Source organism: Chinchilla lanigera, unplaced genomic scaffold (assembly GCF_000276665.1).
Source record: "Chinchilla lanigera isolate Chin_1 unplaced genomic scaffold, ChiLan1.0 scaffold00004, whole genome shotgun sequence".
Lineage (NCBI taxonomy): Eukaryota > Metazoa > Chordata > Mammalia > Rodentia > Chinchillidae > Chinchilla > Chinchilla lanigera.
Window position 1 is genome coordinate 25,611,948 of NW_004955405.1, and position 23,733 is coordinate 25,635,680.

General features: G+C 34.0%; 1 protein-coding gene across 3 annotated transcripts in view; it reads left to right on the plus strand.

Annotated features, from left to right (window-relative positions):
- The window catches only part of Tmtc3 (transmembrane and tetratricopeptide repeat containing 3), a 38,917-nt gene that overhangs the window by 4,814 nt on the left and 10,370 nt on the right, over positions 1 to 23,733 (plus strand). Inside the window, exons 2-11 of one of the 3 annotated variants that reach the window (XM_013518136.1) lie at positions 384 to 647; positions 3,202 to 3,418; positions 6,800 to 7,018; positions 8,441 to 8,540; positions 9,837 to 9,952; positions 10,486 to 10,658; positions 11,892 to 12,144; positions 16,614 to 16,762; positions 18,943 to 19,063; positions 20,665 to 20,776. In XM_013518136.1, coding sequence (XP_013373590.1) covers positions 3,230 to 3,418; positions 6,800 to 7,018; positions 8,441 to 8,540; positions 9,837 to 9,952; positions 10,486 to 10,658; positions 11,892 to 12,144; positions 16,614 to 16,762; positions 18,943 to 19,063; positions 20,665 to 20,776 — 1,432 coding nt within the window. In that variant the 5' untranslated portion in view covers positions 384 to 647; positions 3,202 to 3,229. The remainder of the gene's footprint in view (positions 1 to 383; positions 648 to 3,201; positions 3,419 to 6,799; positions 7,019 to 8,440; positions 8,541 to 9,836; positions 9,953 to 10,485; positions 10,659 to 11,891; positions 12,145 to 16,613; positions 16,763 to 18,942; positions 19,064 to 20,664; positions 20,777 to 23,733) is intronic. The other 2 variants (XM_013518135.1, XM_005374428.2) reach the window with 2 other exon arrangements.

Sequence of the window (23,733 nt, forward strand, 5' to 3'; positions counted from 1 at the left end):
GTATTAGTTACTTTCTTTATTGCTGGAACAAAATACCCAATAATCACATCTTAAAGGAGGACAGGTTTATTTCAGCTCACAGTTTGTAGAGGTTTCAATCCATATTGGGCTAGCTGCAACACAGGATGGCATGGCAGAGAGCCATGGTGGGGAAGAGCTGCTCATGGCATAGCGGCAGGGGAGCAGAGAGAGACAGAGTGAAGAAAGGAACAGGAGGTGTAAAAAAAACTCTAGTGGTGGGGAAAAATGATTCCATTTCTTTTTTTTTTTTAGAATCCTGTTTCTAGTGTTGTAAAATTTTATAGTATCTGTGCCCAGTTGGAGAAGCCCCATGAATATCCCTCTTTTTATATTAATGTTCCCTCTTTTTTTTTTTTTTACAGTTACTAGGAATTGAACTAAATTCATACCCAGGCCATACCCCCAGTGACCCACCTCTCTGAACCAAATCCAACCTCCTAACAGCAAGTCAGCCATAAAGTCATCAGCGTCATCAGTGGACTAACATACTGATAATTATCATGCCCCCATGATCCAATCACCTCTCCGATGTGAAGGCATCTAGATAAAAAGCTAGGAAACTTAAACTTAAAACTATAACAACTCCTAAGTTCTCATAAACACTCCGGTGCTGTTTATAAACCTAGGTAAATTCTTATACTTTTCAGCTAAAACTCCTAAATCCAGAAATGTCATAGTCAATTTGTTATGTATTACCCATTATTATATATTTTTAATTACATTTATGAAACTAGTATATCCATCTCTAGTATATTGAGATCTGTAAATGTTGCAAATACTCGGAAAGTCGTGTGTGTGTGTGTGTGTGTGTGTGTGTGTATGTATGTGTGTGTGTGTGTTATTCCCAGGCATACCTTTAATACATTAAAGCAAAGGTTTAATTCACTTTTTTTTCTTTTGCTAATTATAAAACTTCCGATTGTGTGTCAGAAGTTTGTCACCCAGGTGAACTGATATTACTAGGTTAGGAATCTGAGGTTATTTTATGGGAAAGAGATGTCTGGCCTATATACATAATGTGATTTTTATCAGCGCAATGATGAGGTGTTTTTGTTTTTCTAGATTACAACTTCTTATATGCATATATACATATTTATGTCTGTGTATGTATAGGCATATAATTTGAGAGTATACTAATTCATCTCAGTGTGTTTAAATACAGCAGATAATTCTAGTGATCATACCTTCTTGGGACCATCAGACCTTTTTGACCTCCAGTGGAGTGGTTGGCAGCCCTGCTTGCATGGTTGACATTCTGGATTTCTTTTGTTGCTGTCTTATGCTGGATCCTATTCCCCAATTTTCCTGTCCTTCTGTTTTTTAGTCTACTCTTGTCATTTCACTGGAAACTCTCTATTCTTACTTTCCTAAAGACACTGGAAGTAAATATTTAAAGCCCTGAATGACTTAAAATATTTTTATTCTACTTTCCTACTTGGGAAAAATTTGGACTTATGAATATAAAACTTTGAGTTGGAAATCACTCTTCCCCAGGAATTTGAAGCATTACTTTCTTTGGATGTTTTCCCCATGCTACATAGTGTTGGTTAAAAAATAATAATAATTTGTTTTAAATCCTAATTTTTTTTAGAATCCTCTATTTGTTTCACTTGTAAAATTTTATAGCATCCTATCCCTAGTTGAGGAGAGCAGGAGGTTCAAAACATAGAGTTTTAGTTGACTCTTTTTTTTTTTTTTTGCAGTTACTGGCGATTGAATCTAGGTTCTTACTGGTGCTAAAGAAGTGCTGTAGTACTGAGCTACATAGATTGGGTCCCATTTGGTTGCCCAGGCTAATCGCAAACTTGAGATCTTTCTGCCTCAGGCTTCCTAGTATCTATGATTATAGGCATGCCCCACTATGTCCACCTTTTGTTTTTAATTTTATGCTTCCTTTGTTTTCATTTGTGTAACATGTATCAGATATCCTTTGTCTTAATTACTCCAGAGAAAAAATTGTCCGGCTTCTGGATTGATGTAGAAGTAATGATTATTTAGCTGTGTCCCATAAGAGAGAAGTGTAAACTTTTAACAAATTCAACTCCTCCTAGCCCTATTGTCTAAGATCCTTGTAACCAGTTTTGAGATTGCTTCTAGCAGCAATACTACGAGTCAAAGTAAGCAGTGGATCAGAAAGCAGTCGATCAGCTTTCGTCTCTCAGATTAAGATTCTCTTTTCTGGTCTTCTTTGAGTCCCTTATTAATCCTGTAATTTGTCCATCTTCCAAAATTTACTATGTTCTGCCCTGCAGTTGTCTTTATCCTTACACATTTATGCCCTTCCTTCGCTAAAATACTTTCACTGTCATTATAGTGTGGGGCTGGACAAGAACTGAGGCAAATATTTGTTCACTCTCCATTCTTTAAGCAGGCACCATCAGTGTATGCCCCCATTTGGTATTAGGAAGAAGGTGTAAGCCTATACCTTTCCATGGTAATAATGAGTTTGGATTTGAGATGAGCCCTTACATAATTTTTCTTTCAGTTGAGAACTCTATTTCTGGAGGGTACAGCTGATTTCATTCCTGTTTTTTTTTAAAGGAGTTTTACAGTTTTTAAATGTCTAATACATTCTGTGCTCTTCTGTCTTCTTATGACAATACTTTTCCTCATATAATATACATCCTTACATAAATTTTACCTTTGGTTTTTAAATCTGCACCTACTCTCCCTACACAGGTAGGACTTTTTACTACTGAACAGAATTTTTGTTTTATTTCATACTCGTCGTCTTTGATCTGGCCATAACGCCACAAGTACATGTTAGTTTCTTGTTGCTACTATAACAAATTATCATAAATGTAGTAGGTTAATATAGCTTATATATATATATATATATATATATAGTATTTGTTTTCCAAAACATTGTATGTCTGCTTGCCAGGTAGCCTGACCTCTGACAGTTGATCAGCAGTTCACTATCTTGTTAGCTAAAGTTACAGGTCCAGAGATTAAGCAGTATGTTCAAGGACTGTAACAAGGGTATGAAAACACATTTGAAGGAACAATTAATTAAGACAGTTGGGAATATGGAGAAGTTACTAGTCATTGCTCCTTAGAGATGGAGTCATTGGGCTGAGCTTTTGTATGAAAGTGTTAACATGCATCCTTTATTTTAATTATCCGTTAAAATTGTACTTACCTGAGAAAAATGTTTATTCATGTTCTTTTTCTCCCTAGTTTATGTCCATAAGTACTTAAAGAAAAGATGGCTGATATTAACTTTAAAGAAGTAACCTTAATAGTAGGCGTGGTTACTGCCTGCTACTGGAACAGCCTGTTCTGTGGTTTTGTTTTTGATGATGTTTCAGCAATACTGGATAATAAAGATCTGCATCCATCTACACCTTTACAAACTTTATTTCAGAATGATTTCTGGGGAACTCCTATGTCTGAGGTAAGTACTTGTTATATGACATACAACTTACTAGTGATAAATTGAAAAGGAAGTTAAAAATGTAATTATTTTAAAGCAGTGCTTTTTTCCTTGGCTAGTGTGTTGACTTACTTTTTAAAAAATAATATGTTTACATAAAAAATAAAATGAAATATATGTGTTTTTGGGTAGTTTTTCTTTTTTCTGTTTTGTGAGTCAGTCACAAGAGATGACTGACTTATTTAACCATTTTAAAATACAATTTTAATATAAATAGATTACACATTATGGGTAAAAGTATTAAGGACATATATTGTCAGTTTCTCTGTGGGAGGAAACAAAATAGTTTATTAAAAACTTGAAATGGCATGTCTCTTTACCTAGTAGTTATTTTGGTAATGATGTTGAGCATAATCCAGAAGTTCTGTTCATTTTCCTGAGGATGTATTTTCTTCACTGGCAACTTTTATTTTAAAGGTCAGTGTTAAACTGATTATTTAGAATTAAAATATTGTTACCTTGGACTCATATGTATTGGCTTCGTTAGTTCGGCCATATATTACATTTATGAAAACGGTAAGAATACAGATTTTAGATGAGAAGTCATTTTTGTGGTGTATAAAAAGGCAGATTTTAAGTCATTATTGCAACATAGCATGTAACACATTAGTACTTTGTTTCTCAGTCATTATTTGTGACCTCTTTCTTCATTCCCCAGATTTGGAAGCTTCTCAAGGATAGGGGTAGGATCTTTCATTCTTCTAGTCATAAGCACATAACAAATTTTTTTCTTTATAAATGATCTTAATTTCCTACAACCTTCTCGATCTCACCATTGAGAAAACAAAACCTTTTGATAATGGGAGAAAATGTAGCCCTATTACTGATATCATATACCCCCCTCCTCCTTTGTTCTGTAGAGACCTATAGGAATACATATCCATCCATTCCCCCAACCTATGCTAGTATCTGTTGTGATTTCAGTCATTAGCATTGAGATTTTGAACTGAAAGTTTAGCAGGCCAGATTAAAGAATATCATACAAGGTAGCCCATGGTGTCAGGACTCTGTTTTGTATTTTCTTTTCAACTATGTAGATTGAAAATTTTATCTTACTCAAAGCACCCAAAATAGACAAAGAAAAAAGAGTCATTAATACACTCACAGAATGAATGATCAAACTAGAGAATAACAATAGGCAATTTTGAGATTAGGGAAAAATTATAAATAATATTTACTTGTTAGGAAATTTCACATTAAGCCTGGAATTAGCACAAAGTTCTCATGGTTGATGTCATCAAGTACTAATAGCCTGGAATTCTTTGTGTGTGTGTGTGTGTGTGTGTGTGTGTGTGTGTGTGTGTGTTACATGGATTTTTGTCAGTGTGCATCTTCAAGGGATGTTTTGGCCTTAGGACCGGATGCTCTTCCAAGCCATATGAATACTGCCATATTAGGTATCTTTGTACATCTGTGGGCCTCTCAATGTCTCTATTGTCTTTCATAGGTCCATTCTTTAGACATGTAATACACTGTTAATTGATACTCCAGTGGATCACAGCCCTGACTGCGGAGTAGAATCTGCCCAAGGCATGTTAAAAATCATTATTAAGGCTCTATGCTAACGTGCTACTTCAGCTCATTCCTCAGAGTGCGATGTGGACATCCATGTTTTATGTCTTGTTTTGCTGATGTATGTGTGGGTGTTTGCTTGTTATTTGGGGGGAAATTACTTAGGGATAGTGAAGTTGTGTTTTTAAGTCTTCCAGATGATTCTCTCCTATAGCCATGGCTTTGCCTTTCTGGTATTTGACCTAAAAGAACTTTGTATTAAGGGATGTTCTGCAAAATTCTTTGCCATCCTTATATTGAGGAACATGGAACTGTTATTCATTCGTTATGTTTTGTGATTGTTTCAAGTGTCAGCTAATCATGAGTAAAGAAGTTTTTCTTAAATATGTCTGTATATGATGATGATCTGAATTATTATCTTCATAATAGACCGACCTGGCTGTTTTACTATATTTTTATACAGTTAAACCTGGTATAACCAGCTAATTGTCTCAATGGAGTCTTAATTACAGTCCTAATGAATTATGAAAATAATTTTCTTAATCTGTCTTTTTAGTTGGTCATTACCTTTGACATATGTATATCTAATAAAACTTAATAAGCAATTGTACATACTATAATTTAATATGTATTTCCTTACATTTTGTGATTTTATCCTTTCACCTGACAAACATGTCCCAGTGGAGATAACAGTAACAATTCAGGGATTCAGGAGGTTTCTACCATCTGTCTTCTAGTGCAAAACAAGGCAATTCTATAGAGTACCTTAAAAATAATTTTGTGTACCTAAGATGAAATTTCAAGTATGAACTAGAATTGGCTAAACAGGAAAGATCATTCTAAATAGATGGTACATCATATGTGTAATTAGTAAAAACAAATGTTGAAATCTTCCTTATTTCAAAATGAGTATATTTTATCCTTGTGTTTCCTGATATAAAAATGCCCTTGTAAGGACAGACAGGCTTAGGTTTATACCTGTGTGCCAGAGAGTGAGTGACACCAGAATATGGGAAGAAGTAGAAGAACAAAGAATTTGAGTATGTGGGTGCCTTTCATGTAAGACAACAAATAAACTCAACTAGGGTGATACTTTATTAAACTATGAATTTTATTCTTAAATCTACTTTGACTTTGCTTTTGGGTAAAAAGTATTTGTGGTTAATGTGACTTAAAAGTTATAAATAAGTTCAATACTTCACATGAAACTTGGTTTATTGTTAAAAGAGAATCCCACAATAAAAAGATTCTATTTGGATACCTTTAAAAAGTGTTCATGCGTAAACTTTATTCTTCTCTTTGGTATTTGGAGATTTTTATTTTAATCTATACATGCTTATACATTATGGATAAAACAAAACACCTAGGGAGTATTTTTTTGAATCATGATTTGAACTGACGTGGTAAGCATTCTGTTCTTGATTTCCTTGTGAAAATTTAGCTGACAGTTATATAAACTTTGGCATTGATAATAGGAAAAAGACTAGCTTTGGGTAGATCCTAGATTCCAGTTTGATCAGTGCCACCATTGTTCTACCTTTTTGTAAAAATCTGAATATTTGAGAGGAATGTCAAGTGCTCTTCCTCTGGTGAATTATCTGACCATCATGTATCAGGAAGGAGTTCTCTTTGTTTTTGTAGAAAAAGAACAGAAACATAAGCCTACACATTAGAATGCTATATTTTATATTGTTCGGGGGCATTTCATTGCTTTACTGTTACTTCACAGCCAACTGCAAATCTCTTCATAGTAAAAACAGTCACTAGCTTAGCTTCTGTATACTGAAGGACCAAGCTACTTTAATAATCAGTGCTTTTTCTTCCTTGTAGGAGAGAAGCCACAAGTCCTACCGACCTTTAACAGTATTGACATTTCGCTTAAATTATATGTTTAGTGAACTGAAACCAATGTCATATCATCTCCTAAATATGATTTTCCATGCTATGGTTAGTGTGGTATTTCTTAAAGTCTGCAAACTTTTTCTGGACAACAAGAGTGGTGTGATTGCTGCTCTGCTTTTTGCAGTGCATCCAATACATACAGAAGCAGTAAGTATAACAGGAATTAATTTTTTAAATCTTTATTTTTAAAAAGCCTGCAGTGACTGGTACATATTTTAAAAAATTAACCATTATTTTAATCCAAATACTTAATAACTCTTAAAGTACTACAGTATCTTAAATCCTTCATGCACAAGTCTCACAACTGCATTTATTTTTAAACTAGTTTTTGAAACATAACGGTCAAGAGCATAAGGTATGTATAATCTCTTCATTTTAGTAGTATAAAATATAAATGGATTCAGGTCTTTGGTAATAGTTTTGTTGTTTTGGTTCTGGAGATTGATCCTAGGGTCTTTTTTATGATAGGCAGACACTATGCTTCTAAGCTAAGCTGTATCACTACCCCTATTTTTTAAATCTTATTTTGAGTCAGGGTCTTACCAAGTTGCCTGGGCTGGTCTTGAACTCACCTCCCAAGAACCAAGATTGCAGGCATGCTCCATCTTGCCCAGCTTGCTAGTTATTTTCTGTCAACACAAATTTTAAATATTTGTTAGCTTGTCATTGTTTATGTTTCAAAGGGTAAATAATGTAGATTTAAGTAAAGGATGAGAATACATCAAAATATTTGGAGACACATATTAAACAAATACTGTGCTGCATATTTGAAAATTGTCTATTGCCATATGATTTAAAATTGTGAGCTATCTGCTGTTGTCAATGTCTTCTCAGCCACTTCCTTATAAGACTCACCCAAACTATAATTTTATATATCTTAGTAACCTTGAAACCCCAAAGCTGCCTCTTAGCAGAGCTAATTTTGTCCAGTTACTTTGTTAGAAACTTTCTTTTTAAGCAAAAACATGTTTTTGTGTTTTGGAAGAGTATTGTGCATCTCTGTACTGGTTGTCCTGGTGATATCTAGCTGAACAATTTTTCCAAACATGTCCAGAAATAAATTCTGCCTTGAGTTCAAAATACTTTAAAGGATAGTTTGGGGAGTTTTTTATTTAAATTTTTAAAATTAAAGGAATTGTTTAAAGTTTATTGTCCTTTTTAGTTTTCAGGTTAATTATGAGATATAATTTACTGAATTTATGATACTCTTACAGTTTGAAAATGCTCATGTTTTAAGAAAATTTGTAAATACTTTTGTTTATAAAAAATTCTTCTAACAGTGGTACTAATTATGGATGATGTTGCTTGAATTTGGATGAAGAATATGTAAAGCCTCTGTGCTATTTTTGCAACTTCCTGTGACTGTTATTATTTTAATAAGTAGAATTGTTAAAACAAGACCCTGATAAATTCCCATTTATAGAAGATATATAAGTTCACCACTTGGGGGCGCTCAAACATTAAAGAAATACGCTCTTGAAATGTTCCAGACTAACATTAAAGTGTTGTTCACTACTAGTTTTGAGATATTCTTCATTAATATGAACCTCCCTCTTTTTCCCTTTCTAGGTAACAGGTGTTGTAGGAAGAGCAGAACTTCTGTCGTCTATCTTTTTTCTAGCTGCATTTTTGTCATATACAAAGTCAAAAGGACCAGATAATTCCATAGGTAAATTTCTAACGTATTTTTTTTTTCTGTAACTATATATAAAAATTTCATCAAGTAAGTTTTATTCATTCCAAGTGATTCTTACAAAATATTATGTGCCACATTTAGGGTTTAACTGCTATTGAAGAAGAACAGTGTAGGTACTGATGCTTCTTCAGTTGTTTTTCAGTAAATAATTCCTAGAAGGCTTTAAAAGCCTGATAGACTAGCTTTTATTATGTATCAATTACATTGTAGCCTTTTTTTGAGCCTGTACCATGTGACTTCCTCTGGAACATGCTCTTTATTCATTAACTCCTGATGGACATCGTTAGGAAACAAGTTTCAGCAATAAAAATGAGTTTTTTAGGGTGTAGACACAGTGAACATGAGAAGAGATTCATATAGTAGTTTTAACCTTTATTTGGCTAATCTTAAAGATTGACTCTGAGTTATTTTCCGAGTTCTTGAGAGGATTTTCTCACTGGAGTCCCAAAGTAGTGGTGATACAAAGCCTAATTTTGTTTGTTTGGAAATTAAGGTTCAATAAATAAGTGATTTAGCTGGGCTTGGTGGTGCATACCTGTAATCCCAGCACTTGGGAGGCTAAGGCAGGAGGGTTGCCAGGAGTTCAAGGCCAACCTGAACTACATAGCAAGACCCTGTCTCAGAAAACAAAACAAAAAAATACGTTATTTAGCCAAATAGTCTGTTTTATCTTGGATTTTTAATAGGAATAAATTTTCCCCTTGTTGCTATACATACTGTAAGGCCTTAAAACAGTATAACAGGTAGCAAAGCATAATGATTAAAGCATGGATTTGAGAGCCTGTTTTCAAACTCCCTTTCCACTGTTTATTTTCTAGCTCTATATTCTGCCCTTGAGAAATTACTCAAATATCTCTTGCTTCTGTTTCTTTATCTATAATATGTGGATATTAAAACCTCTTACCTATGCAGTACATCATTCAGTAAAAGGTAGTTCAGTAACTAATGTGGACCAGCAAAACAATATCCTCTTGAAGTACTCTAAAAGTTAATATTTGGTTAAATGACCTTCCATCTCCCACAGTTACATACCTCAGCCTCACCTTACTAAGTAGCTGGAACTATATGCATGTACCACTGTAAAATCTTTCATATTTTGCTTTAAAAATGTAAAGCAAAAATTACTTAGAGAATTTCAATTCATTTTAAAGTATGGGTGTTGGTCAGTGGGACATAAATGTCAAAACGCAAGTAAAGTTTAAGATACTGTTTTATGGTATTATAAAGTTTGTTATATAGTTTAAATTTTTTTCTCTTCTTAAATTGCAGTGTGGACTCCAATTGCATTGACAGTATTTTTAGTGGCTGTTGCAACACTGTGTAAAGAACAAGGCATAACAGTAGTGGGAATATGTTGTGTATATGAAGTGTTCATCGCCCAGGGGGTAAGGAAAAATACAAATTTTCTTGTTGCTATCTTTTGTCCTAGTAGAATCAGATTTTATTAGTCTAATTTTCTATGAGTGTGAATTTGCTTACCAATCATGACACCAAAATTTTGAAAGTAAAACAGGTGTTAACTACTGAAAATGACGTACTTAGCATTTTATGACGCGTTTGGTTTTGGTTTTTGCTTTTTTTTTGGTACTGGGAATCAAACTCATGACCTCAGGCTTTCCCGGCAAGCGCTTATGCCACTGAGCTATATCCCCGGCCCAACACGTTCAGTTTGGTATGGACTGCTTTTTAAGTTCAGTAATGAAATCATCAGGCTGTTTGGAAAATTACACATTAATATTGTTATAGTATAATTCATTATTGGAAAAGATTCTTGAGCTTTTTATTCATTAACAGTTCCATAAATTGTTCTACATCGACTTTTCGAGTTATATTCAGTTTGAATCTATTCTTGCTTTTATTACTGCACTATTGAAAACATTATATTATGATTTGCTATTTAAACCTTTTTCTTTTTTAGTATACTTTGCCATTATTATGTACTACTGCTGGACAGTTTCTCCGTGGGAAGAGTAGTATTCCGTTTTCTCTGCTGCAGACACTAATAAAACTCATTGTCTTGATGTTCAGTACATTATTGCTTGTGGTAATTAGAGTTCAGGTTATTCAATCCCAGCTTCCAGTATTTACAAGGTATGAATTCTGATTCTCTTGTTTTCTCTTTTTTGCTTTTAAGTCATCACATGGCCTTTGATTTACAATGAATTTTTTAACAGCTTTTTTGAGCTATAATCAATGTTTTTAAAAAACTGTATAGAGTATTTCGAATATACAGATTGATTAGTTATGGCATATATGTGCACCCATGAAACCCCCACAACAAAGATAAAGACCCCCAAATTGGTTAAGTGTTAAGGTTAGTGCTTCTCTAATCTTTAATGGTCTTTGTCTTTATCAGTTATTGAGAGATGATTATTGAAGTCTTTCTAAAGTTGTAGATTGGTTTCTTTCACCTTGCAGTTCTACCAGTGTCTGTTTTCATGTGTTTTTGAAGCTCTGTTAGTAAGTGCATATTTATTTACGATTGACATGTCATCTTAATGAGTTGATCCCTTTATCATCATTAAATGATTTTTATCAATAGTATTACTCCATACTTAGAATTTCACATATTTAATATGATTATTGATATAGTTGATAATAATATGCCATCTTTTCAATTATTTAATGAAGTTTTCTTGTATGAGACATTTCTCTTAGAGATACATGCTAATAAAATTATTTTTTATGTATCTATGCCTCGATATTTGAAAATTTCAGGAGTTACATATAAATGGGGCTTCCTTTTTTGTTTGTTCAGATGATCTGACTTTTAAATAGGCTGTTTTATCCTTTTATATTTAATTATTAAATAACATTGGTGAATATTCTCAAAAGCATCCATGCCACACATACAATGAATCTTAAGTAACTTCTTGTTGTGACTTAATTGGGTCATAACTTAATGAAAGCATTTCTGCACAGTCATAATACTGTATTATGTGTGTCTGAATTATTCTGATAATCTGAAAGAGATGACCTTTAAACAGTTCTTCGTAAATACTGCTTCTTTCAACTAGACATTGCATAAATTTGAGACAGTTTGAATTTTGACAAGATTAGAAGATACTCACAAAATCTTTGTTTTAACAAGATTACACATATAATATTTCCTTTACTTTTTATTCATATGCATACTCTTATGTCATAGAATACAGCTGTGGTGCCGCACATGTATAATTCCAGCTCTTGGGAGGCTGAGGCAGGTGGATTGCTGTGAATTTAAAGCCAGGCTAGCCTATATGTTAGGTTGTAGCCCAGACTACATAGTGAGACCCTCATGAAAAAAAAAGTTTTTAAATAACTTTATTTTCATTCTTTATACAGGTTTGATAACCCAGCTGCTGTAAGTCCAACTCCTACAAGGCAGCTAACATTTAACTACCTCCTTCCTGTGAATGCTTGGCTTCTATTAAATCCTTCAGAGCTCTGCTGTGATTGGACAATGGGAACAATACCACTCATAGAGTCATTTCTAGATATTCGAAATCTTGCCACTTTTGCTTTCTTTTGCTTTCTGGGGGTTTTGGGAATATTCAGTCTCCGATACCCTGGTGATTCTTCCAAGACTGTGTTAATGGTAAGAAACTTTCTTAACCTTTCAAATAGGGTTACGTTCATTGATTAAGAGGCTACTTTTAGTTCATGAAAACCGTCTTAGAAGCAAGTACCTTGCTTTGTTCAGCATCATCCTGAACTATGATTTATTTCCCCTATTTATTTTAGATCATCCTAAAATTATATATTAGGACTGGGAATATAGCTCAGTGGCGCAAGCGCCTGCCTGGCAAGCGCAAGGTCTTGAGTTTGATTCTCGGTACCAAAAAACTAAACTAAACTAAAATAAAATAAAATAAAATTATATATCAGAATGTGATTTGAAGGCATAAATTGATGTATGTGTTCAGCATGTCTTCTGTTTCTTAGCTTAATCTAAGTAGGTTATGCAATCTAAAGTAACTTATTATATTGTATACTTGTTTCCCTTTCGTGGAGAAAAGCTCCATATGAAATACGCAGCTGAAAAAAATGCACATAGCTCTTAATTCCCATCAGCAAGATACTCATTACTTTCTGAGGTAGCTCTCATGTTCACAGAAGGCTGATTATTTTAAAAAGTCTTAATATTGTCCTTTTGAATTACTTTTCTTTGTGATTTTATTTGGCCCTAGTTTCTTATAAGAGTTGTTTTTTTCTTTTAACGAAAGAGTAATAACTTGTAAAATTTTCTCAAGCACTTACTATATGTTATCAAACATACGCTCTACAAATATATCTTTTTTGGGCAGTCACCAGAGTCATGTATTCTTTCAGGAGAAATTTATGATGGTAGTCCTTTTAGGCAGCATTTTTGACACTGAGGATATGATAATAAAAAGAAGTACCAGGGCGCATTTCCAAGGAGCTTGAATTATGGAGAAATTTGTGGCCAGTACCTGAGATACAGAAAAAATAGAAAGAATACAGTATAGAGTTTGGGGAGAAGATGGTATTTACTCTTACCTTTGGATATGTTGAGTTTAAGGTTTCTTTGAAACATTCTAGTAGGGGCTTCATACCTGCAATTCAGGAGAGACACCTAAGTTGCACATAAAAATTGTATTCATTATCATAAAGATAGTAATTGAAAGCAGGATGTAGATAATAGTGGCATGTGGAGAAGTTATAAAAACAGCTTTTCTCAAACAGGATATTGTCATTTCTCTAAAAGTTGGTTGCTCCCTAGTACCATTCTAATTATATGTGACAAAAGTTAATTCATACTTACTATGGGGGCTGGGGATTTAGCTCAGCGGCAAAAGCGCCTGCCTGGCAAGCGCAAGGTCGTGAGTTTGGTTCCCGGTACCGGAGAAAAACCAAAAAAAAAAAAAAAACAAAACTCATACTTACTATGAATTAAGATTAAATGCTATGGATGTCCTAGAATATTTGATCTTAATTCTTCCCTCAAAAATAGTAAGGTTGCTGAATAGAGTGAAAGCAAAGCCTGTGACTTTGTCCTAAAATATCTCCCATGTTTAGATCTTGAATAGAAAAGAATGAACCTAAATAGGGGACAATTTCAGATAAAAAGAAAAGTAAGAAAACGTTTTAAGAAAGGCAGAGTGGTTAACATTAATAGATACTGTTAAGTAATAAAGTAAAATGTAGTTGAAAAGTGCTGTCTATTGGATTTGGCCTCTTTTAGTCTTCTCAGTTACTTAAATGCCAGAAATTGTTGATTGGTTGTTATTGAGAAGCATTTTTACTTCAGTATTCAGCTGTCTTTTTGATTCACTAATGATTGGATTGCAAAACCGTTTATTAAGTTGAAATATTGATTAAGTTTAAGACTAACTACTTGTTACCGTGACTATAAAAGTCTTTTTGTGATTTTAGGAACTTGTTTTATACCTGAGGAACATAATGAGTGGGGAATTGAAAGATGAAGGAGATTTTTAAGGTTAGAAAGCCCCAAGAGGATGTTTAAATGTAGGTACAAAGAATGAAGATTAGAAAATGGTTGAATAAATGAGAGCAGGAATAACTGATACTGAGGTTTGTGAAAAGCAGGGAAATACCGTGCACAAGTTTGACCTTACATAGGAGAAAACTCTTACATAACAAGAAGACAGGGGCTGGGGATTTAGCTCAACGGCAAAAGCGCCTGCCTGGCAAGCGCAAGGTCGTGAGTTCGGTTCCTGGTACCGGAGAAAAACCACCAAAAAAAACCAAAAAAACAAAAAACAAGAAGACAGCAAAGACCTTGAATATGGATGTTGGTAGATTCAGTAGCAAGGAATTGAAGAAATTCTTACTTGATGGCTTCAGCTTTCTCTTAATTAAGTAATATGATTGCCTCCTAAAAGTGAAATGGGTTAGAAGTACAAGAGCAGTCAAGATTGAAAACTGCCTCAAAGAGTAGAATCAGATCTGTCAGAAAACTAGCTGTCTTGAGCAATCTGAAGGATTGATTAGAAGTTTTTGATCATGAGTTGATCAGAGTATTTATCTACTGTAGCTTTAGGACTTTCTAACAGTACATTGCTGTTCAAATAAACTCAGACAAATAGATAAATAGTGGAATACAACTAAAGCTACGGGAAAGGTTGGAAAACGAGAGGAGCAACAGTTAAATTTTGGCAAATAAAATAATGTATATAGTTACACTTTATTTAAAAAGTGTACACTAAATAAAAATGTAAAATATAATGTATATTTTAAATAAAATAATGTATATAGTGTACACTTTATTTAAAAAGTGTACATTATAAAAAAGAGAGGGGGATAGTAAAGGTCACAGGGATGGATTTGTGAAGGAGTTGGCCAGCTCAGTTACTTTTTTTTTGTTTCATTTTTTTTCCAGTACCGGGAATCGAACTCACAACCTTGCGCTTGCTAGGCTGACGCTGTGCTGCTGAGCTAAATCCCAAGCCTCTACTTTTTACTTTTGGATTTTAGAAATTTCTTTATAAAAACAATTGATGTAAAGGGAGCAGTTTTATTTTACTATATGTACTAAACTTTGCTCTCGTCTAAGTGATATCTATTTTATCCCTTCAATTTCCAATATTAGTAATCTCTTATAGTAGTAAAATTATAAAAATGTACATTTGTCTTTGTTGTCAACCTTTATAGTTTTTTTCTGCTGAAAACCCTATTAGCACCTTTCCTTATAAATTTATTTTTGCCACATGTACGGAAGTTAGCGTATAAACATTTAACTTTAAAAATTTTTTATTCATCTTATACAACTAAAAAATTATATTCTTTGGACAGCATCTTCCCAAACTTGCCCCTCTCCTCACCTGATAAACACTATTACAGTCTGTGAAATTAGCCTTCTAAATGAAATCATGTATTTGTCTTTCTGTTTGTTTTCTTTTTTATTTTTGATCCAGGGTCTTACTGTATATTCTAAACTGTATATTCTAAATTCTAAAGTTCTATTCTGAACTCATTATGTAGCCCATGCTGGCCTTGCAGGGATCCTCGGGCCTCAGCTTCCTGAGTACTGGAATTATAAGCATGAATCCCGCACCTGGCTTTCTATGACTTACTTGTTTCACATAACAAATGGCCTCCTGGTTCATCCATGTTACAGATGACCTTTCCTTAAACCTGAATGATATTCCAACCCTGCTTTCTTTATCTGCTCATCCTCTCATGGACACATACAGATTCCCTTTCTTGGCTATTCTAAATAATGCTGCAGTAAACATGGGGGTGCAGGTATCTCTTTTAACACATTGACTTTGTTTCCTTTGGATATCTACCAGTTAGTGGGATCGCTGGATCATACGATAGTTCCGTTTTCCTTTTTGAGGAAGCTCCACACTGTTTTCGCTAATGGTCACACTGAGTTACATTCCAACCCTGGTGGACAGGGCTTTCCTTTCTCCACGCATTTGTAGCACTCGCTTTCTTTTGTCTTGTTGATAAAGCCCATTCTAATTGTAGTGAGGTGGGGTTCCTTGAGGTTTTAAATTGTATTTCTCTGATAGTGATTTTGAGCATTTTTCATGTCTTTCAGCTATTTGTATGTCTTTAGAGCAATATTTCTTCAGATCTTTTGTCCACATTTTAATTATTTTTTATTGTTGAGTATACTGTCTTAGTTAACATTTCAGATTTTTTTATTTATCTAGAGAAACCTGATTATTCAGTTTTTTTAAAGATGTAGTTACCTTTAGTTCTTACATTCTATTTCACAGAAAAACAGCGAGAGATAACCAAACTCTTTAGACTTAAAATGCTATAAAAGATTCAAATTTTAAGAAATCATTCTGAAACATACAAAACAATCTTGTTTTCAAAGAAAGTCCACAGATTTTCTTCGATTTTAAGTTGTATAAGTCAAGATTTCCATCTCATCTTGCTTACACAAATCCTAGTGTTTTTTACCCATGCCTAAGATGCCACCTTTATGTTTACATTAGTATTTTTCATAGTACTTAAAATGGTCCACAGATGCATTTATCCAGATTGTGATGAAATTTTCAATTTGAGTGTTGAAAATCCATACATTTTTTTTTTTAATTTAATAAGCTATCTCCTTTTTCTTTCTAGGCACTTTGTTTAATAGCATTACCATTTATTCCTGCATCGAACCTTTTTTTTCCTGTTGGATTTGTTGTTGCTGAGCGAGTACTATATGTTCCTAGCATGGGATTCTGTATTTTGGTAGCCCATGGATGGCAGAAAATTTCAAAGAAAAGGTGAATTAAAATGTTAGTTTATTTAATTCTTACTCATTATAGAATTGTGGTACACAAAAGTATTTTCAGTCTGTATTTAAATTTTGTATGTCATACTTTAATACCTTTTGTTTTTTCATCTTCATAGTGTCCTCATTTGTTGATAATTCAAATTAGGAAAGCTCTACAGAACCTGTACATTCTGTGTTCCCCCCTGGTTTATATAACTTTATTTTACAGCCCAAGGCACAAAAACTTTGAGTCAGACCCAAATAAAAATAAAGATATTCTTGAGACTGAATCACAAATGACCATTTCCCCATTCACACACAGTGAACTGAGATAGTCATCCTACTTCAGTGAGTCATACTGCCTTCTTGATACATGTAAAATGCATGTAGTAAGCAATTTATAATTTCTCACACCATCTTCATCATCATCTTGGTGTCGATACTTTTAACGGTTAAAAACAATATGCTTAGAAAATGTCATTCTAATAATTATCCCATTTATACATATACTGTGTTTCTAAATTTGTCAAATCAAGCAAATTGTTAATGATTAAGTAATGGTAGTACAGTAATATGAAATTTAGTTTTGCAACTTGAAAAAGAAATGGTCACTGTTCTCACTTTCTCATTTTCCAGTCACTTTTCAACCCAAGGAATTCTGTCTCTCTTACATCATTTTACTAGCAAATTGTCTGCTAGTAGCTATATGCAATCAAGACTTTTTGTTCTTACTGTTACTCCCCTTGACAATATAAAAAGTTTCTCTCCTGCTTCTCTCCTACATCTGTTCATTTCTGTTCGGATTCTTCTTGGTGTGCTTTATTTTTTTCTTTTTTTCTGTTTTACTGACAGCCACTTTGTCATGTTGTATATGCTTCATAATCATACCTGAAATTTTACTATCTATACAAATCTTAGCTTCTACCCATATATCCAGCTATAATCACTACCAATTTTCAAGTGCCTACTATGTGCCAAGTATCATAATATATATGTATATCTTTAGATTGCAGATAATATATCTTTAAATATATTTTTCATTTAATCTTGACACTCGATTCTGCAGATGAGAAAATTGAATCTCATACAAGTGACCTGAATTACACAAGATCACATAGCTAGTAAACAGAAGAGATCCTTGATTCAACTTTATACCTTACTACTTCCAATAACCATTTTATTTCTGATCCCACACTCTTATTTTGGTTAAGCAGATCAATCAGTATGCAAGAAATTAAACCATGTTACAGAATCAACACACAATCAGAGGACAGTAATGCTAGATGATAGCATAAAGATTATTGAAGTAGAATCATCTTTTACAAATGAGAAGTTGAGGCTCAGATAATTAGCCTAAAAGTTATATGAGTAATTTGTATCTGTTTTACAAAGAGTAAATTTTGCTATGCCCTTTAATAGACAACTCAGACTTTACACTGTTAAATTTACTAACAATATCATAATGGTCTATGATACAATTCTTAAGCAAAAACTTTCAAATAATAGCCAGAGATAAGTGGTATAAACACAAATAGTAATATCCAGGTTGCAAGTAAGAACATAAAAGACTCTAAATATAAAAATTTCACAATTAAAAACTGATGTTATCAGTTTTGGTCATTTAATATAAACAAAGCTATTATAATAAAGGCAAATACTAGAATATACAGTCAGGCCTTTGTATGCAGGGCTTCTGTATTTGCAGGTTCAGTTGAGTATGGATCAAATATTTTTTCTAAACAATTTTTTCTAAACAGTTGCATCTCTATTGAACATGTACATACTTTTTTGTCATTGTTTCCTAAACAGTATAATGTAACACTTATGTACATAGCGTTTACATTATTTCAGGTATTAAAGTAATCTAGATGTGCTTTAAAGTACATAAAGTACGTGTGTTCCCATTTGTATAAGGGACTTGACCATCCTCAGGTTGTGGAATCCTGTAGAGGGGAGACTCTGGAATCAGTCCCCCTCAGATAGCAAGTAATGACTGTGTAATGTAATTGAGGACTAAATGGGAAGATCATTTTCATAATATTTAATTTTGTTGATGTTGGTTCCCTCTAAAGTTGAATGATCATTAGAATAAATATGAGCATGATACAGGAATCTTCATCATATTTCTTACCTTCTAAAAAGTAAAATACTTTTGGTGATACAGACTTCCTTTTTTGGTCTCTTAAACAGTGTATTTAAAAAGCTATCCTGGGCCTGTCTCTCAGTGGTGATACTTACTCATGCCTTAAAAACACTTCACAGAAATTGGGATTGGGAGTCTGAATATACATTATTTATGTCAGCCTTGAAGGTAAGATATTCTTCAGAATGACTAAACTGTGTTGTCAATGATTTTTTGTAGCCATTTCTAAGCTCTTTTTAATTCACATGTTCAATTGTCAGTATGAAGTATTTTACCAGAAGATTAATGAATGTGATTTGTTCTCTGTATAATATATGCCATAACCATGTTCTCCTATAGTGTTTAACTGTGTATCTTAAGCATGCTGAATAAGTTCCTAAATGCCATTCACTTGTTAAAAGTTCACATGATAAAATGTTTAAGTGAAATACTATATATCATTGGTTTTTTGGATGAATATTTTTAACTTTTTAATATAGGAAATATATTGAAAGGCATGTAAAAGTAATTGGTGACCATCTTTCTTATTGGTACATAAAGTAATGGTTCTATAATGGTTTTATAACTCAGTGAAATAAAATACACAGCAAAAAATGGTTTTATGATGCACACCTGTAATCCCAGCACTTGGGAGGCTGAGGCAGGAGAATCATTGCGAGTTTGAGACCAGCCTGGGCTACAAAGTGAGCTCAAGGCCAGCCTGAACCACAAAGCGAGACCTTGTCTCAAAAAAGACCAAAAAAAAAAAAGAAAAAAAAAATGTTTCTGAAAGGTGTGTATGGGCAATAACCAATGGTTACAATGCTATGGTAAGATCAGGATTGATAGACTTGAGTGATGTAGTATTTCTATAGAATAAACAACATAAATCTGGAGAAGGCCTCTTTAAGAAGCAAACATTTATTTTCTATAAGGATTAGCAGCGAAGCTTTTTTTTAAGTCTCTCCCTAACACTGCCCTTCTTCAGGTCTCTTAATTGTTACTTTCTGTCTTTTTTGGTCCTTTTTTTCCTCCATGGCCTATCTTACTGAATTGCTGTGTCATTCCAGTAATCCATGTTACTTCTTGATTTAACATCTACCTAAGATCAGATAATTCTGCTCTTCTGTCATACAGTAGCTCCATGTTATCTCTTAGCTCTGCAGACAAGCAAAGCCTCAATGCCATTCTTATCATTTTGTACTTCTGAATATCAGTGGAGCCTCATAATTTTTAGGAATTTCGATTGTCTGCATTTTCAAGCCAGTAGTTAAAGCTTACAGCCTTAGATACTACAGCCAGCTTTTTGACTGCCTATCCTATACCTGCAAAAGTATCATGCCCCTCAGTTAACCGTAAAAGTACACAGTAACTCAGAACTTTAATCCAAGATTCCCATTATCACAGTAGACTACTTGAATAGCTATAAACGTGCATGTCAAGCCTAAAAAGTTGTCACTGCAATATTGAAACATAACCTCATATTCTAATACCTTTAAAAAACTACAGATAGTATAGCAGCAGTTTTCAAACAACACTATGCTTTGATTAAATAAAATTTTAGTACAGTTTAATAAGCAAAATGGATGAAATCACACTGCTGCTTTAGCATATTTATGAATGAGAGGAAGAGAAGAGTAAATTTAATGAAGCAGTCTTCATGGATTCTTCCTCGTGTCCCAGAACATGTTCTTGAAATGTTCCACTCGTCATGGTATTCCACACAAATATTTGTGTAAGCCTGAGTCTTTTTAAATTGTAACTTATTTCCATTCTCACTTATATTTAAGGTAAATAAAAATAATGCCAAATTATGGAATAATGTTGGTCATGCTTTGGAAAATGAAAAGAACTTTGAGAGAGCTTTGAAATACTTCTTGCAGGCTACCCACGTTCAGCCAGGTAATTGATGAATAGTTTATTTTCTTTGAAAAAAACTGGATTTTATTTGGGGAAGCCACTTATATCAGACATTTAAGAAATGTTTTGAAGACATAGTTGTTGGATGGCACTCATGCATTTTTGCAAAAGTATGTAAGAGTAAGTTTAAAAGAGTAGGGAAGGAACAGTTGGAGATAATTAGCAAAGGTAATTGTTAAAGTGCATCAGTAAGACAGTGGTAGTGCTCACTGTGGGATCAAGAGAAGATGGTGGTGCGGTAATAGGGTTTTTGCTGTTGCTTTTTTCAGGTGGGAGACAGAAGACATATTCGGGGGCTAATCCAGTGAATTCGGAAAAAGTAATACAAAATGGGTAGACAAATAACTAGATCAGTGTCCGTGAACAGATGAGGGAGATACGAGATGGTGCACAGGGTGGGGATTTTACTCAGATGTGGTTGATAGTTAAACTGTGGTAACAGGGAAGGCACAGTGTGTGCACATAGATAGAGGCAGGTAAGTAGATGACAAGGAAGCTTGGGAAGTTGTTTTTGTTTTGAGTCTTGTTTTCTCAGGGAAATAGCTAAATTGCTGGAGAGTAAGGAGAAAAGTTAATTGAGAAAATGTGAAGCAGTCTTCTAAGATAGTGTTTTACCAACTTTAATATGCACATAAATCACCTAGAGATTTTGTCACAGTGCATATTCTGGTGTAGGTTTATATAGAGCCTGAAATTCTGCGTTTCTAATAAGCTCCCAGATGATAGTCTGCATATCACACTTGGAAAAGTAAAGATCTAGGAAAGTGTATAGACTAGGATGATGCAATATAATTGCGACACAGCTATAATAACCTACATGAGATTAGTACTACTGTAAAATTAGATCCGATGGTATGGTGGTTTTTTCTTTTGTTACTTTTTCACTATGGTTGTAATGTAAGCATGGAAAATTCAGATAAAGAGACTTAAGACTTTATAAGATGTGTTTTACTAAGCAAGAAAGGACCCTAATAAAAGGGAAGATTTGTTTTGGTTCACAGTTTTTAAAATTTCAGTCCATAGTTCATTGTCTTGCTGCTTTTGGGCCTGTGATAAGGCAGTAATCATGATGGGAGCACATGGCAGAGGAAGCTGCTCATTTCATGGCAGCCAGGAATCAAAAAGAGTGACAGAAGGGGCCAGGGTCTCAGCATCCCCTGAAAGTCACACTGTCATGACCAGACTTCGCTCCCCTAAGCCTCACTCCCAAATGCTTCACCACCTTCCAGTAGGGCTATAGGTTGGCAGCCAAACCTTTCACACGTGGTCCTTTGGGCCAGATCTAAGCTATAGCCGCAAAGGCTGAAAAGAGAATGAATAGCAAAGGGCCCCATAGGTTTATTCATTGAACACGAATTTGAGAAATTACCCTATGTCAGGCACTGTTTTACCTGCTGGGGATCCAGCGACAAATAACAAATTTTTTCTCTTAGTGGAGCTCTTGTCCTGCATACTAGTACAATAGAAATGTGTGAAATTTACTCTTTTCTCTGAAGTTTTGATAATTTCAGTCTATCAAATATACTAGCAGTACATAACAACTAAAGAACATACATTTTATTGCGTGCCTAAGCAGGGGAGTCATATACACAGCGGGAGGCAGAGAGGGCAAAATGGCTGAATCTTACTGAGTCGAGCAAAGGAAGAGGGATCTGTACTTTATGGAGGGAATGAAGCTTCAGGTGCACAGTGAGTACGGGGCTGTCTTGTTATGCAGAAGTTTCCCAGGTAACAGCCAGTTGAGGTATTCTCTTTCTGTGCCAGGGATCAGACCCCTATCTCTTCTTTCTGTGAGAAGATCATGTGTAGGCAAAAGGGGGATATCAGATTGAAAGACCTCTATCTACATCGGCCAACTTCTGTTTAGTAATACAGATAGATATAAATTTGTTTTTATAAAAGGACAGCATTGTAGAGCTATCACTACACCTGTAGAAGTCTTCAGTTTCTTTAAATAATCAACTACAGTAACACAGAATATGCCAAAGAAATATATTTGAGGTTGGATATTTAGTCTCCCATAGTATAGACAATAGACAGAGAGGGAACCTTAGTGCCGTCTTGGGGTAAGTGCTCCTGATCTCATTTCATGGCAAAAAGGAGAAAAATGTAGGAAAGAAAAGGAGTAAAATACTCAACTAGGGTTCTAGAAAAGTGAGTTGGAGAAATAAACTGCAGTCCTGACAGAGCACATTTGACATTTGAGATCCTCATTTACATTGCGTTAGAGGCAGGCTGCTCAAGTCTGCTGCTTTAGTGCACTCATAATATTAAACTTACTTGAAATTCTCTTTACCTCTTTAGGTGCAAATGTCATTCATTTTTTTTTTATCTTGTCACATTTTCTTACCTTTTTAAAAATTCAAATTGACCTTAAATGTAATACTGTACTGTTTTCCCCTTTGAAATCTTATCTTTGTCACACAAAAAATTGCTTAGAAATTCCATCTCATTCTGTTACGTATTTTGAGTAATCCAGTTGACGCTGAAGGATGTCTGATTGCTGTCTTTGTTCTTTGAGAAAGTGGAGTTACTTTATTCTGATGTCTCAAGTCTACACTGATAACCATATCTCCTTGCCATAATTCTAAAACCTGATTCCATTGGGTAGTAACTTGGCTTATCTTTTAGATAGAGCCAACCAATAACAATCTCTTTCTTCTCTCAGCTTACTTGAAGTTGATTGATTGCAGCAACATTTTAAAAACACAACTGTCATAATCATATTTATATTTGTCCATACTTTTCATTTATTTGTCCTTAGCTTAAATTCTTACTGTGTAATTACATTTTTCAACTTCTATATATCCTCAGTTCTTTCTAATTAAGTTTCTGATCTCTATAACAATTACTACAGGTTTAGCTGATAGGAAAAAAATTCAGTTCTATAAAGGCAAAGATTACCTACTCTTTTTATATGAGCTTGGTAGTGCAATTGT